Source organism: Rhea americana, unplaced genomic scaffold (genome assembly GCF_003343005.1).
Source record: "Rhea americana isolate MKP2758 unplaced genomic scaffold, rheAme1 scaffold_130, whole genome shotgun sequence".
Classification (NCBI taxonomy): Eukaryota; Metazoa; Chordata; class Aves; order Rheiformes; family Rheidae; genus Rhea; species Rhea americana.
This window is the reverse complement of record NW_028185373.1, coordinates 875,713-891,102: the sequence shown is the minus strand read 5'-3', so window position 1 is coordinate 891,102 and position 15,390 is coordinate 875,713. Positions and strand designations below refer to the sequence as shown.

The 15,390-nt window shown below is 40.5% G+C and overlaps 1 protein-coding gene across 1 annotated transcript; it reads left to right on the top strand.

Annotated features, from left to right (window-relative positions):
- The first annotated feature begins 4,752 nt into the window (after window positions 1-4,752).
- On the top strand, window positions 4,753-14,140 carry IFNGR2 (interferon gamma receptor 2). Its single transcript, XM_085297773.1, has 6 exons — window positions 4,753-4,872; window positions 5,543-5,718; window positions 7,465-7,613; window positions 9,021-9,174; window positions 10,257-10,411; window positions 12,848-14,140. The coding sequence occupies exons 1-6, from the start codon at window positions 4,781-4,783 to the stop codon at window positions 13,019-13,021; spliced, it is 900 nt and encodes a 299-aa protein (XP_085153899.1). The 5' UTR covers window positions 4,753-4,780; the 3' UTR covers window positions 13,022-14,140.
- Window positions 14,141-15,390: the final 1,250 nt, after the last annotated feature.

Genomic DNA, 15,390 nt, shown 5'->3' with positions numbered 1-15,390 from the left:
CGCGGGGTCCCTGCGCAGCGGCGTGCTTCGGGCGCGGGGAGGAAGGCCGAGAGCGCGGGCGGCGGTGGCGCCCCGGCGGGTCCCGGCGCCGCGCGGTGTGTCAGGGGTTTGCCTCTTCCCTCGCCCCGCTTCGCCCTCCTCCTCCCGAAGAGGGCAAGGCCCCCCTGCCCCGCTCTCTCCGGGGGGCTCTTCCCAAAGAATCAGCCGGCTCCGCGGCTGCAGACCGGCCGGGTCTGCTAGGGAGAGGTGAAAACCCGCACGGTCTCAGCCGTGAGCGTGACTGTATGAACTGCTGGTGCCGCTGTCGCTGGTGATGCAGCACCCACTCTCCTGCTGCGGGTGGGTCTCCTCGGTTTAGCCTTGTGAGACGACAGTTTAGCTTCCGAAGGTTGGATTGGATTTAGACTTGCATGTAAATGCTTTGCTGTTTCTTCTAGGCATGCAAGGCCTGTTAGTTAACCTCTCGGCAGTGCTGTTTCAGAGGTCTTATTTGGCTCAATTAAGATTTTTTTTTCTTTGATGTTCAGATTGGGCTAGAGCTGCCTGACTGTGGTTGAATATTAATTCTGGCTCCACTGCTTATCTCAGCAAGGTCAAAAGAGCTGCTGCAATGTGTTTTTTGAGTTATGGTTGTATCAGTCTAACATGAGTAGACCAGGAGAGTAGGTGGATGCTGGGCTACAGTACTTGCTGAATAACCTTTGAAATGAAAGAAAGATGCATACCAGCGTTCAAATTAATAGAAGATTTGGAAGAAGTGGGAAATGTCAACATGCAGCAAGGAAGTAGTCAGTTTGTAACTTTGAGGCGTTTGTTTCTGAAGCAATCTTCCTCATGAGTAGTGTATTTGGATGCCTGTGTTGAAAGGGGCCCTTCAAGATGTTTGTCCTCCTCTTGATAATCTTTTCTGTTGCATTCTTTGGTACAGTCAGATGTCTGCTTTAATTACGTTTCAGTGCCTCTCCCTGTTACCCCTCCAACGACTAGCAGACTCTTACCTGATTTACTAGGAAATTTATCAGCCTTGAATTTGCAGTTATGTTTTTCACAATCTCAAGCAGTTCATCAAATCAAACTGGCAAAACATTCTCTGAAATTAGAGCAGTTCTTCATTTTTGCTTACCAGCTCTTTCAGGAGCATTGATAGTGTCTTGTGTGTGCAAGTTATCCTAATAGCAGTAAGGGCGTCTGAATAGGAAGCTGAACGTTACAGAGAGTGCTAATGGAGGCTGAGCAGAAGAAATGGCTGCACACAGCATGGCCAGTATTCAGGAAGGCAGCGATCTCCCTGGGTTCAGTATGTCAGCTCCCACATGTTTTGTTGCATCAGTTTAGGTGGGGCTGGCCACTCTGTGATTGGTGAGCCGTGTGGGGCTTTGCAGCAGTTTGGGAGCGGCTGCTTTTCTAGGCCTGCGGTACTTGGCCAGATTCTGGCATCCAGATATCCATCGGTGGGTTAAGGCGACTAGGGGAGCTGCTGTAGTCAGTGCTGCCTGGTTCTGTCCCAAAGTGCAGCAATCGGATTTTTCAGGGAATTGTTCTGGTGTTCAGCTGGTGAGTGCAGCTTCCTTCCCCACTGGGTCTTCAGTAGCTGTGTGTGTTTCTTTTGTTGCTAAGGGAGATGTTACACATTACAATGTGGGCCAAAATAAGCGTGTATAAGCTGGTATCACCCCTCCATACCTGACCACGTACTTCTGGTCACCTTTGCAGGCTCTTATGTTTGTCTGAAAATATGAGAAGCCAGTTCAGTACACCAGAACAGAAAAAAACAAAAGCATCGGGGAAAATAAATGGATTTCCTTTCTGCCAGTTTTGCAGAACACTGTGTTTTAAGGCTGGTGAAGGGAAGAGATCAGGGATCACTCAGGAAAAGGCATGGGAGCTGTGAAAGCAATGGGTAGGCTACGCTGACCTGATTTCCCTCTCTGTAACTTACAGCTTCACACTCTGCTATATGAAAACATTGACTTGTATCTTGAAGAACTGAGAAGTTTCTGTATCAGGAAACAAGAATCTGAGAATTGCTTGACCAATGCTTTAAAAGAGCCTGTTCACTGAGACTACATTTGAAACATAAGTGAAGACAGGGCATTCTTGGCTTTTCCTGGATAAAGTAGTTTGAATGTTGGGGTCTCATACTCCGTTTCTAGGATATTTGCAAATCTAGGTGCTTTATTCCAAAGCATGCATTTTGTTACTTTGGATCATACAAAATAATGATCTTCATGGAATTCATTGTGTGATTTCATAAATTTAAGTAATTTTGCTTGTCAGGTCGAGATCGCTAATTGCAATATGAATGTTTTCCCTTAGTGTGCCATGAAACAAGTCCTGAATGCAGTAATTTTTGCTGTGGCACACAGTTGATTCTCAGCTACCGAATTGTAGGGTTGGTACCTCTTTCAGTGTTTCTGAAGCTAGTAGGGGAAATGATCTATTTCTGAATGGCAATATCAAACAAATTTATCAGCATGCAATCCTGATAGAGGGGAAAATAGACCAGCTGCCCTCTTCCTTCGTTGTTTGCTCTTTAAGAGGGAGGAAGAAATGCTGATATTCACGTTTTGTTTTGACAGCATCCTTGAATTCTGCAAAATCAGTTGTATCGGATGTCTGACTACACAGATTACTGATGGTGTGAGATATCTTGCCACATGCCAGACCAGGAGTGAGACTGCAAGAAAGGATCTGCTTGACTAGAAAGCAAAAACTTATCTTGATTGAAGAAAGCCTTAAAGTAGCCTTAAAAATATACATGAGAGATTAATAGCTTCTGTAATATTTTAACTGTAAAGGATCTCAGACACAAGTACCAAACTGAATAATCCATCTATGCTGTAATATAATATGTGTTTGTTTAGCAGCATCATTTAAAAGTGGAGGCTAAGAAACTAACAAAATATCTAATTAAAATTTTGAGAATGTAACTAGTTATTTTGTATTGGGGACACCAGGTTTAATGCAACTTTATGAAAAGTCTTGTAGTCTGTTTCCTGAATGTGGGGGATGTTAAAGCCCAGCATTAATTCTGTTCTGAAAGACAGCACCATCAACATCAGTGTGCTGCCTAGTACTCTGCAAAAAGATCAGACTCAGAAGTAAAAAAGGAAAAAACTTTTTACAGTTATCTCCATATTTCCACAAAAGGCTCAGCTAGAATTTGCCTTGAGTGCTTGATCTTCTGAACTTACTTATGTCAAAATAAACAATGTCTTAAGAGAATATTGTCTCAAGAAAAAAAATGGATCGCATCACCTGAGATCATATTTATAATGTCATGGTTGTTGTTGAGGTTAGCACCTGCAGACTCACCTTGCTCAATGGAATAACTGATCACCAGATGGGCAAGGACCAGTTAAGTGTAGAAGGAGAAGCTTTTTCATCGTGAGGACAGGCAGGCAGTGGAGGAGGTTACCCAGAAGGGATGCACAGGCTCCATCCTTGGAGCTTTTCAAGATCCATTGGGACCCAGCCATGAGCAGCCTGGTCTGGTCCCAGAGCTGGCTCTGCTTTAGGCAGGAGGTCGGGCTAGAGACCTCGTGGGGGCCATTCCCACCTGAGGGATTCTGTGATTCCAGGTGTGAGGTTCATCTGGCTTTAAAAGACATTTGATGACTGTATTCTCCTCTTTTTCACCCTAGGCTGCTTGTTGTAATCTTAGTCTCTCTCTTTCGGTTCTCCCAATTCCTTGTCATCAGTCCCCTTGTTGTAGTTTGTGTTTTTGGTATTCCAGCCTACTGTTTTCCCTCTTTGTCAGCTAACGTCTCTCTCCAGCTCTCCTCTATCTTACTTCTCAGTTGGCTTCCTTACTTGATTTTCCCAGTCCCAATTCTCTCCTTTTGCCAGCCCATCCTGGCTCCCTCTGACGTCTTCCTCCTCCCACCTCCCCTGCCAATGCCTGGCCTTTGGCCATGCTATAGTCAAAACAGACAGCTTGCTCCTCCGCACTGCTCTGGTCAGCAGAGAAGTGGGTAGTCTCCAGTCCTAGAGGACCTTCTCTTTGCGCTCAGCTTCCATGTTGCTCACTTCCTGCAAAGCTGTTTGAGAGCACGTGTGGTCTTAGCCTTCCCTCATGTCCAGTAGTTTATCCTGTGGCCAAATTTGGGTGGGAATTTCTATCGCTAATAGAAAGTACGCCTCTAACAGAGATTCCTGTCCTTCTTCGCACTGTGAAATCTGTTACAAACTCTAAGTTGTGTCAATGTTTGAAAGTGGAATGGATGCACTGTGTATATGTAAATATTTAAGGCCCTTTCCACAGCTGTTTCTAGGCAGGTTTCAACAAAGTGACGTCAGCTTGTTCAAACAAGTTATCAAGAGGCAGGTGTCAGGAAAAGTGTGGTCTGAATTTACATAGTAAAGTGTAAGAGAGACAGGCACAAAATAGATGTTTTTTTTTTAATGGCTGTGGACCATAATTTACAGCTTCATAGGAGATTTTTATGGGGCTTGGGAGGTGAATTCCTTGGGTTTTTTGCCTATAACTTCTCAGCCTTCCTTTGAAGTGCTGGACTAGGTACTTTCTGTGCCATAGCCTGAACAGAATAAATAAAAGCTGTAAGTTGCAGTTCAGTGTTTTGTGGATAGTAGGGATTTAAATATACTGGTATTAGTGCACTTAGAAATGGAATAAGGCGGAGGAATGTCACTGCCTGCAAAGCAGCTAAAATGTAATACATGGTAATAGAATTTGGAGACTCTGTACTTGAATGTTTTAGTAATTATTTTTGTTTCTCTTATTTTAGAATCTTTCCATTTACCAGCACCACAAAGTGTGATGGTTTATTCCTATAACTTCCATAGCTCATTGAGGTGGTCTCCTGTTAAAGTGGATAGAGGTCCAGTGTTTTATACAGTCCACTTTAAAACGTAAGTAAATAGTTCTAAAATAACAAGTTGATTTTTGTTCTAATCCAGTAACAGAATTAGTATTTAAAAAGAATGCTAAAAATGAACAAGCATACAAATGGAAAAAATGACTTATTGCAGCTGTTCTTATGTATATGTGGAGAGAGTTTCTCAAGACTGAGAATCCTTTAGCCTGTTGTATTCCCATTGAACTAAGAAAAAGAGTTAAGACTTCATTTCATTTTTTTTTTCCCTGAGGCAATTCAGTTGGTATTTTTCATGGATTCCATTGGATATTCTGGCTTGTTTTAAACTTTGCTCTAAACACAGTGTTTGAACTTTTTTCTGATGCTGATGTGAACTGCTCTTAATGTTTTTTTTATACTTTAAATCTCAAGATGATGGAGCCTTTTCATCCAGATCAAAGAGGATGCCAAGAGCACACAGTAATGTTGCATAGTTTCCTGTATAATTCTAGCCTTACTGAATTCTCTCTAGCAAATTTTAGTCTTCCTAGCTACTGAAGAGTTGCAGGGGTTGAAAGGGCTGTGGAATAAACCTGCGTGAAAAGTGGTAGTCTTGTAACATTATTTTTAACAGAAGTTGGCTAGGTGGGAAAGATTGTATTTTGGAGCTTTGACAGTTGCACTGTTTTGCTGATGCTTTGTTTGTGATTTGTTTTGTATTGCAGAGGGGCCTTTAACCAGTGGGATGAGATGAACTGCACCCGTATTACTCAGACTGAATGCAACTTCCCCCCGTTACTTAATGAACGGCGTTGGACTATTACTTTGCGTGTGAGGGCTGAGTTAGGGCAAATGGTTTCTGACTGGGTGGAATCAGATCCATTTGTGGCGGAGAGAAACAGTAAGTGTTCTCTATGGTTTCACTGAGTCTCTCTAAGGAGATTTCTATGAAAAATGTTTCTTGTCTGTTCTAGGCTTTTTTGACTCTATTGTGTACAGAAGCCAAGTGAGAGAACTGTGGGTGTTGGTTAACAAAGATAACAAGGTCTCTGTGTACTTGCTTCCTCTGTAGTGGTGTTAGCATCTCTCCTTTCACCAGGAAGAGGAACTTGTAACATACTGGTAAACTAGGAATTAATTTGATGTCTGTGTAAACAAGTGTGCGGTTCTTCTTTATGAAGATTTGCTCTTTGTGTGATTGTGGCTACTTTCAGGACTAGGAGGAGATAAATGTTGAGTTAAAAATGCCTCTGAAATAATAACAAAGCTGAGGAAAGGTGTTACTAACTCTTTAGTTCAGATTCTGCCTTACCTCATGAGGAGCAATGGTGGTACATCCTGTGAATAGCATGATACTTTCCCTGGTGACTTCAGTTCTAATTCTTGAATTTTCTCCAGTAGTAAAGAGTGTGGGGATGAGGAATTGCCTGAATCTTGAATTAAAGGCTACAACTGATGTATTGCTACCTTGTGATGCAGAATTGCTTGTGTAGGGGGAGTAGGATCCTTGAGGGGGTTAGAAAGGCGTTGTGTGAATGGGAATATAAGACCAAGGACAGGTTTGATAGGGGAGAGTGGTGTTTGTGCATCTCTTCTCAAAGGAGCGAGAGAAGCACTGGATGTTTCTTCTTGTGTGACCAGCCTCAAGATCAATTTGTAGAGGCCAAGACTTTGGGCTACTTGGGCTATTTGTTGCTCAGATCAGTTCTCTTGGAGAAGGAAAGAGGTGCTTGTCCTGCAGTAGTACCCCATGGAGGAGACTCATGTCTCACCCAAGAAAGTGTTTGCAGTTGTACAGAGACAGGAAGTAGAAAGAAGCGGAAGTTTCTGTACCAACATAAAAATCACAGGGCTGTTTTTCTCCAAGAGTAGACAGAGCAGGATCTGCTGTTTTTTTTTTTTTTTTAAACAAGGCAAAAGAAGTAGTGATTACATGTAAGAATTAACTGATTTTTGTCGTTAATATTCTCCCCTCTCCGGTATGCAAAGGGCAAGTGTTTTGTTCTGAGATACTGGACTGTTTTACAAACACTGGTAAGCCTAACCATTGAAAGAAATCAAGATTAAAAGGTTAAATTACTTGTGATCACATAAAAAGTCTCTTGTAGAATTAGGAATAATAGTAACTTGCACAATATTTTTCATGATTTAGATGTCAGAGCACTTCACAAAAGGAAGTCGTTGTCCATTACCCTATAGGACAAATGGAGAAATCAAAGCAGGGGGAAGAAAACTAGTGATTCCTGTTCCAGTCTAATTAGACCCAAATAGATGTTATTAGAGAACCTGGAATTATGTGGCTGAATTAGCTATTTGAGGAAAAATTAAACAAAACTATATCACCATTAAGTACAAAGAGATTCAGCTACGTTCTCGTGGATATTTACTTAATTTCCAGGGAAAGTTAACTGGAAATGGTTCTTTCAATTATCTAATTTCATGCATGCTTTCAAGCCTTTTTCTTAAGGTTTCTAATATATTAGATGTTTTAAATGCGTTAAGTAGATAAGCAAATACTGTATACCCATTCCTCAAGAAAATAGATATTCAGCAGGTTTGCGGAGTGTACCAAAATAAAGCTGGACACAGCTGCAGTGAGGTGTTTAGCATCCCAGTGGTTCACTGCTCTTTCTGTGTTTGTTTTCAGCTATTATAGGACCCCCTAAAGTGAACAGTGTGGTTGTAAGCTCTGACTCGCTTCTCATTAGTGTTATACCCCCTTTTGGATCYGAACTAGGTGACTTTCTTCAGTATCATGTGTTCTACTGGGAGAATGCAACAAGTACCACTAAAAAAGTAAGAATTCTAATTTATTTTGTTCTTAATGTCTCTGCGCCTGAGAGAGATGAGTCAGTGTCTCTTGGCAAAACAGCAGAAATGGAGGAAGCAAGCTGTAATGTGATTTCTTTTTTGTAACAGCAAAGGTCAGCAGTTGGTGACTTGAACAGAAGTTAATCTGGTCTTGTCTCAAGTATTGCATGTATTACTAAACTTTAAAAAACATTTCTTTTCCTCCATATGAAGTCAAGGTTAAACCACATCTTTGCAGATTAAAGGGGAGAGTCCACAAAGTGCAAAGTTGGTTTTAAAATGGCGTTTAGATTCCAAAGTTTGAGCAATTTGGAAGATTCTGAAATACCCTCCCACCTTTCCTGTGCTGGGCTTGTTTGTTCCAGCAGCTTCATTAACTGGCTGCTTGGGTCTAATGTTGACTGTGCTCATAGGGTAGAGAAAGGCAAGAGCTATTAGAAATGTGTTGGATACAGCTGGGATGAGCAGCTGTCCCTGATCAATCTGAAACTTTGCCCTGTCTCACTGTGTGCTTATTTTGCCGTCCTTGAGAATGGGTGAATGTGGTCTAGACTGACTGGCCTTGTGGGGTAGAAAATAAGTTACATAAAAAAAAAAAAGAGAGAAAAAGAGAGAATTAAAAGAACAGCATTACAAAATTTAAAAAACAGAAGCAGAAAAAGTTTAATTATTTATTTTTATTTTTAAAACTTCTTGTTTCAAAGGATCTTGCTAAATCTGAAAAGCCCCCACTTCCTTCCTCTCTCGCAAAAATGTATGTTTTCCTGACATATATAAAAAACTTTCATGTTTGGCATTCAGACAAGAGGTCTCTCTTGAATGGTTATTCAGGCTTCACTGAGCTTGTTATCCTAGCCTCTTAAAGGTAAAAATTCACAAAAAACACTGTGGGGGCCATGTTGAGACTGAATTTGTTCTGTCCATCAGCTCTTTTCCTACTCGGTAGGAAGAGATGAGACTTTGCTGAACTAGGGTTCCATCAGCCACCTCTGAAGGTGGAGACACTTCTCATGATTTGTTTTTCCCTCTACCTTCCTATATTGCTTTCACTGCCTGAGGTGTTAGAGAAGCAGTGTATAAAGTACCTAGTGGGATATTGTGCATCAAATGAGACCTTGCAGCAGTTTTCATGCCTTTGCTGTTTGTGTCCTTGCAGATGGTTTTAAATGGTCAGACTTCATTTCATTTAAAAACAATGAAGATTTCAAATCCATTAAAATAGGAAAGTTCAAATATATTCCACTGCTCTCTTGACATGTTAGGGAACGCTGAATTATGAAAATAAAATCTGTGGGTTTATTGCATAGGAAACTTAGGTATGCGGAGGGGAATTGTATTGAACGCAGCTCTGTGGGTTTTACAGTAATACTTGCTTTTTTTTTTTTAAAACAGGAGATGAAGATGAGCAATACGCTGTTCAAAATTCAAAATCTAAAGGAATTGACACTATATTGTTTTGAAGTGCATGTAGAATTTATGATACAGCCAAATCTCCAGAAACTTGGACTACCAAGTGTCCCAGAGTGTTACAGAACTACAGTCAGTGGTATAAATCTGATTTTGTTAATATTTTTTTTATACATAATGGAATGGGTGGAGGACATGAGTCTTGGATGGTACAACTAGTCAGTTATATGAGCATATTTGCCAGGAGGGCTAAGAGGGTACCACTGATAGTAGCTCACAGTTGTCATTAATAGCAAAATAATAATGAGGCTTTAATCAATAATTTAAGGTCTGTGTTTTACTTTTCCCTTTGTCTTTGCTTTAGAAATACTTTAGGTTAGTCAAAGACCTTTTTTTTTTTTTTCCTGTAGGAAGTAATACCTGTAAAACAAAAACAAATACTTGGTGTTTAGGTGAAAATATGGGTGAAAGAGACAGTGTTATTCTTGAGAAATCCTCAGTCCCTCAGTGGCTTCTTCCTGCAAGACAGGCACGTCCTTCTTGTCTTTGGCCTGTTTCCCCTTCTCTGATATTTTTGAGCTTTGTGTGTTTGTACTAGATATAAGATGGGGTGTGGGAAAGAGGAGGCAGCTACAAAATAAGAATTTCTCCCTCTCTCAAATCCCTCTGACCACTGGCACACAGGTGAGCTGCATCTTTAGCATGCTTTGAACATGCCCAAAGATGTGTAGGTGAAAACAATTGCTGTTACCCGGAAGGAGCTGACCTCGAAAGTACCTGAGTGCCAGCCCGCGCTCTGTGCCGCTGGAGACAGCGATACTTGCTTTGCCTGTTGCAAAAGAAAAGCCCCTGGTGTTAGTGGCACCTTGCTGACAAAGTTGCGGGCAAGGAGCGGGTTGCACTCCCTGCCTGCCCTCTGCCCAGCAGCTGCGATTCCTCCAGCTCTGTCTCTGCCTTGCTGGCAAGGCCTGGAGAAGGTGGCCTTAGGCTTGCGTGTAAGGGGGAGCAGCTCATTGCAGCTGGTTATTTCCATGCAGAGTCACAGAACAAACAACTCCTGAACATGGGTATTTAGATTTCTTCTACATAGTAGGGCTGTGATCTCAACCTTAGAAATTCTACTTTATTAGCTTGTCAAGCATTGTGTAATAAGCTGAAATTTGCTACACATGTGATGTTGTGTAAATATGAACCTAACTTTTTTTTTTCCTTTTTTTTCAGAGGCAACCAGAAATGGATATATTATACTAATATTTCTGTTAATCTTATTTCTTGTAATTCTTGTGATAGTTGGCTTGTTTCTTATGTGGAGATACCACAACACAATTAAATATTGGTCTCAGCCACCTTTCAAAATCCCATCACACTTTGAAGAGGTATGTGTAGACTTATTTTCCCCCTACTCTTCCCCCCTGCACAAGGCAGTGATGAGCTTGGACTAAATGTAAATAAAACTAGTTGTAGCTTAACAGAAGTCTTTCTTCAGCCTTTCTGTTTAGATATAGTCAGTTGCTGATTTAGTATGAAATACTACTTTTCTAATACATGATATTCCACTTTATTCCTCTTTTACTTAACTGTAATTTTTATTTGTTGTACTAAGATACAAATACTGCTATATTCTCGTGATGAAACTGGAGTAAGATTCTGTTCCTTGTGTATTCGCTTCTCTAATGAATCAGGTCTGAAACAGTTCACTTCAAGCAAAAGGGTTTGTGTGCTACAGAACGTGTACTTAGGATTTAGGTCTCTGATTAGAAATAAAATATTGAAAAGTGAACACTGATCATTTTAAGAGCAAGGACTAATTTGTAGAATGAAGACTGTCTAAGGAAATGTTCTTTTTTTTTCCTGTAGCTTTATGTAATTCTCAGATACAAAACTGGGACTTTTTATCTGTGCAGCTCACACATTTCTGCACTAAACGATGWTGTTTCAGTCCTGTTCCTCTTTTTAGTACTTAAACAGGAAGTAGCCTTTAAGGAAAGGGTTTTTATATTTAGAAGTTGTTGTTCAGCATATTTTTCATACTTAAAAAAAAGTTTGTACTTGTGGGGTTTTTTTGAGGTTTATTTCTTTGGCCGTATATATCTATGTATCAGCGTAATCCTTTGTATCACGCTGTTATTTTAATAAAAATATGAGTGAATGAACCTAGTCTTTCTGCAGAACCTTGAGCAAATCATTTTCTCTCTTCATGCTTACCTCCATTTCCAGTTTATCAGGACTTCAGTGAACACAGYCATGTCATATGCCAAGCAAAGTATATCTTATGTAGGAAAAAAAAAAGTCCTTGTACAGTGCACTAAAACAGTGCACACTTTATGCAAAGGACTGCAAGAATTAATTCATCTACTCTCTTATTTCTTTCCCATTAGAGTTTATAATCACATGTTCTGGAATAATTAATTTGGAAAAAACACAGCAGAAGTAGATATGCTTGAGCAGTGGTGAGCCTGGCTTCAGGCAAAATACTGATAACAAAAGAGAGAAAATCAGCAAATATATATGATTTTCTAAATATATATTTTTAAATGGGATCAGCTGGTCTGGGGCTTCTCCTCTTAAAGTAACTTCCATTAGTAAAAAATACCAATTRTTGTAAGGCAGTTTCTTATATACTATTCTAGATTTTCAGAAAACACATAGATGCTTCTGTAAAAGAAAGAACCAAGTTTTCAGCATCTGAGTTACAGGAAACAGTTCTAACACAGAAACACCTTCACAGAAAGCCAAATCACAGTTCACTTATGTCCTGAATATGTGTTTGAGGCTTCTGTATGAAATGTTTTTAAGTCACCTGATAATTCTGTTGCTCATCATCCCTGCTGTGATGAAACGGTGATGTCCTAATTGAAACCTGGGCTAATTTTGTCCCATGACACGCATGRTCGGAACTGCAGCCCTGTCTCAGCCAGTCCTACAGCAGGGAACAAGCTTTTGGGTAAAATTAAAATGCTGTGATGTAATAATGTGAAAGTGTCTGTATTCTGGACATTTTTTTTAATCAGGGAAAAACATTTAATACTAAGTTTTTCTGGTTTAGCATATGAAGAGGTGAATAGCTTTAATTCCCCTTGAAACACAGAATGATTTTAGTAATAAAGAAATTATATGGAGTGTCAAGAGGAATAGGAAATATTTTCTCTGGTCTGCATCTTTTTTCTAACCTTCCTTCCTTTGCTCAAAACAATTATATATGCAGTAAAGCTGATGACTTGGGATGGGGAGGGTGCAACAAAGCAAAAAAAATAATTCCAGTAGAGTTCTCTGGTACTACTAAAAGATGCACATCTGAGCTGCCTTACACTGCACAGAGCATAATGTTGTACCTTATTTGTCCCACTGCTGTTTCAGAMTAGTTACAAGAACCTGAGCAACTAATAGCTTGCATTTCTAGCATATGTCCCCAGCAGCATAGTWCACGTGTGTGGTTTGTTCTTATCTAGTAGGCATTTGCTTAAACTGATGTGAAAGAGAGTATTATCCAAAGATTAAATTATAAAATTTAGGAAATGCTGGGTAGCTTTAACTCACTTAAATGGATGTTTGCATGTTCTTTTTTTTCACAGAAAGAAGAAGGTAGCTTTGCAGGTATTATTATTAACTTTTTCAGTTCTCCTTGTTCAGTGTAGTTTCAGGGAAGACAAAGATGAAATACACATTTAGCAGCCATCTTTGAGAATTCAGGTCTAAAGCAACTTGCCTGTAGGTAGTGGAAATGGTGGTGGACAGGTGGTACCTGTCTCTGTAATTTCTAATATATCTGTTTGCTGGATGGAACCTAAGCTGTTGTTTCTGGCTTCTTCCAGTATTTGAAAGATCCCAGCATGCCTGTTTTAGAGGCATTGGAGAATTGCATCGAGGAAGATCCCTGTGATTCCTTATTTGTTGTGTGTAATGGAGAAAGAAGCCAGGAATGTGATGGCAGTGCAGAGGGTAAAGCTCATCCCCCCTGCAGCTCCGGTGAAAGTGAACTAACTTAAATGGTATTCTAGTGAGACACCTGTACTCAGTCTTGCAGCACCTCCTGCCACTAAGTGGCACTCCCCAGCTACTGATAGCAGACCAAACTMTGGACGAAGCACTGTCCTTGCTGAATCTTGAGCAAGATTTTGCTTCCTGAGAATACTGTGGAACCTCAGGCTTYGTTTAAATGGCTTCTGCTGTACTACAGTAGCAACTGCATTCTCCAGGAGAAATATAGAAGGTGGAACACAAAGGTGAAATGAACACTAAACAGCCATATAACAAAGAAGACATGATGGAAACAGTTACATTGACATCGTCGTAATAAAACTTTTTTCCCAAGCTATAATAAAGCTTTGAGAAATATGGCACTTTATGGTAGGATGTAATATAACCTGGAATTGTTTGCACCATGAATTACTTTTTATAGTAGCTTTTTTTATTTGCCTTATTTGTGAATTCTGTCTTAGCACCAAGTGTTATATYGACCCCAGTATCCTTTTTTGAATCAGTTTAAGTACTTGGTCTTCTGTGGCTTTTACTTCTTCCCTCCAGATAAAAATGACAGTCTAAAAAGAATCTGACTGTACTTTACCTTCCTCAGAGTGAACTTGTGCAAAGAACTACTCCAAGAAAGGCACCGGACAGTTCACCCCTTCCACCCTTGATAACTGCCTCCTAATGCATTCATAAGAAGCATTAATCTTTTGCTCCTGCGGAGAAATAACATTGTTCTTCATGGCAAGAATGAACTTCAAAATACAGTTTGCTTAGCATTTGTATGAAATGTATGAACAATTACCAGACACTAAGAGTTTTTGTGCTACAAAAACTACTAGTACTAGTAGTAAAAACTAGTAGTAGTTTTTGTATTAGTGCTACAAAAGGAAAGTTGAACTTTTGTTTTGAGTCCCATGAAGCAGAAGCAGTAAGACTTAATACAGGCTACCGCACAACTGGCTAAGGAATGGACAGGAAGGTGAAACCTTTCCACCTCCCAGTGGAGTCTGGAAAATACCTGCTAATAGAAGAAATCAAAGAAAAAGAACTTACCAATTCTTACACAATAAAATTTGTTTTTATTCCACTAACTCTGTTTATTTAAAAATGAAATAAAATAATTATGCTTAATTATTTGCAAGTGATTTGTTCAACTTATTTTGAGGCAGCTGTTAACAGACAYGCCATAGCTTTCACTTATCTGAGCTAAAGCTGTTCCACCCCTTCTGGGAATATACAACAGACACATGAAAATCAGTAATGTTTTTAATGAAGTTATTTCCTTGAAGAAGTACTCCTCTCATCACCTGTGATCTGGCAACATGCCAAGGCAGTGAGTTATCTGAAGACTTGGGCATAATTTAAGTCTGACAAGAACTTGTAAGTTGGCCAGAAGTTGCATACTATCCACTTGCTCTTAGTTCGCCCATATTTTTTTTCAATACTATGATGTAAACAAATGAAGAACCACAGACTCCTGAGAGGAGCAGCCTATGTGCACAACAGAGGTTCTAAGTATCAGCTTCCAAAATAAAGCAGTTTTAAAATACCTGCAAACATTTACCAATACAACATACAATTTGCAGATTAAGCCTGGCCTCCTAAGTAAAAAAAAATGTAATAGACTTCTGAAATGATTATATTTAATATTTCTTACAGTTGCACAAAAAGGCCAAAGTTAAAAAAACAACAAAAAAAAAAAAAACCCTTCTGTTAAATGTAATTCAGAGGTTATCTATCTGTCTCCACAATTACCACTCACAGGAAGTCAAAGCATTAGCTAAAATGAGCAATCCCTAGCAATCTTGGTCTGTGGTGGAACTACTTATGGTGTAAAAGTAAGCATAGGGTCACTGTGGCTGACACACCAGAGGCCTGTGCTGCCATTCAGAGACCTGGACAGGCTGGAGAGCTGGGCAGAGAGGAACCTCCTAACGTTCAACAAGGGCAAGTGAAGGGTCCTGCACCTAGGGAGAAATAACCCTAGGCACCAGTACAAGCTGGGGGCTGACCTGCTGGGGAGCAGCTCTGCAGAGAAAGAGCTGGGAGGGCTGGYGGATGACAAGTTGACCATGAGCCAGCAATGTGCCCTTGTGGCCAGGAAGGCCAATGGTATCTCGGGGTGCATTAGGAAGAGTGTTGCCAGCGGGTCAAGGGAGGTGATCCTGCCCCTCTACTCAGCCCTGGGGAGGCCTCATCTTGAGTAGTGCATCCAGTTCTGGGCTCCCCAGTACAAGAAAGACATGGAGTTACTGGAGAGAGTCCAGTGTAGGGCTACGAAGATGATCCGAGGTCTGGAGCATCTGTCCTATGAGGAACGGCTGCGAGAGCTGGGCCTCTTCAGCCTGGGGAAGGGAAGCCTGAGGGAGGATCTTATCAGCGTGTA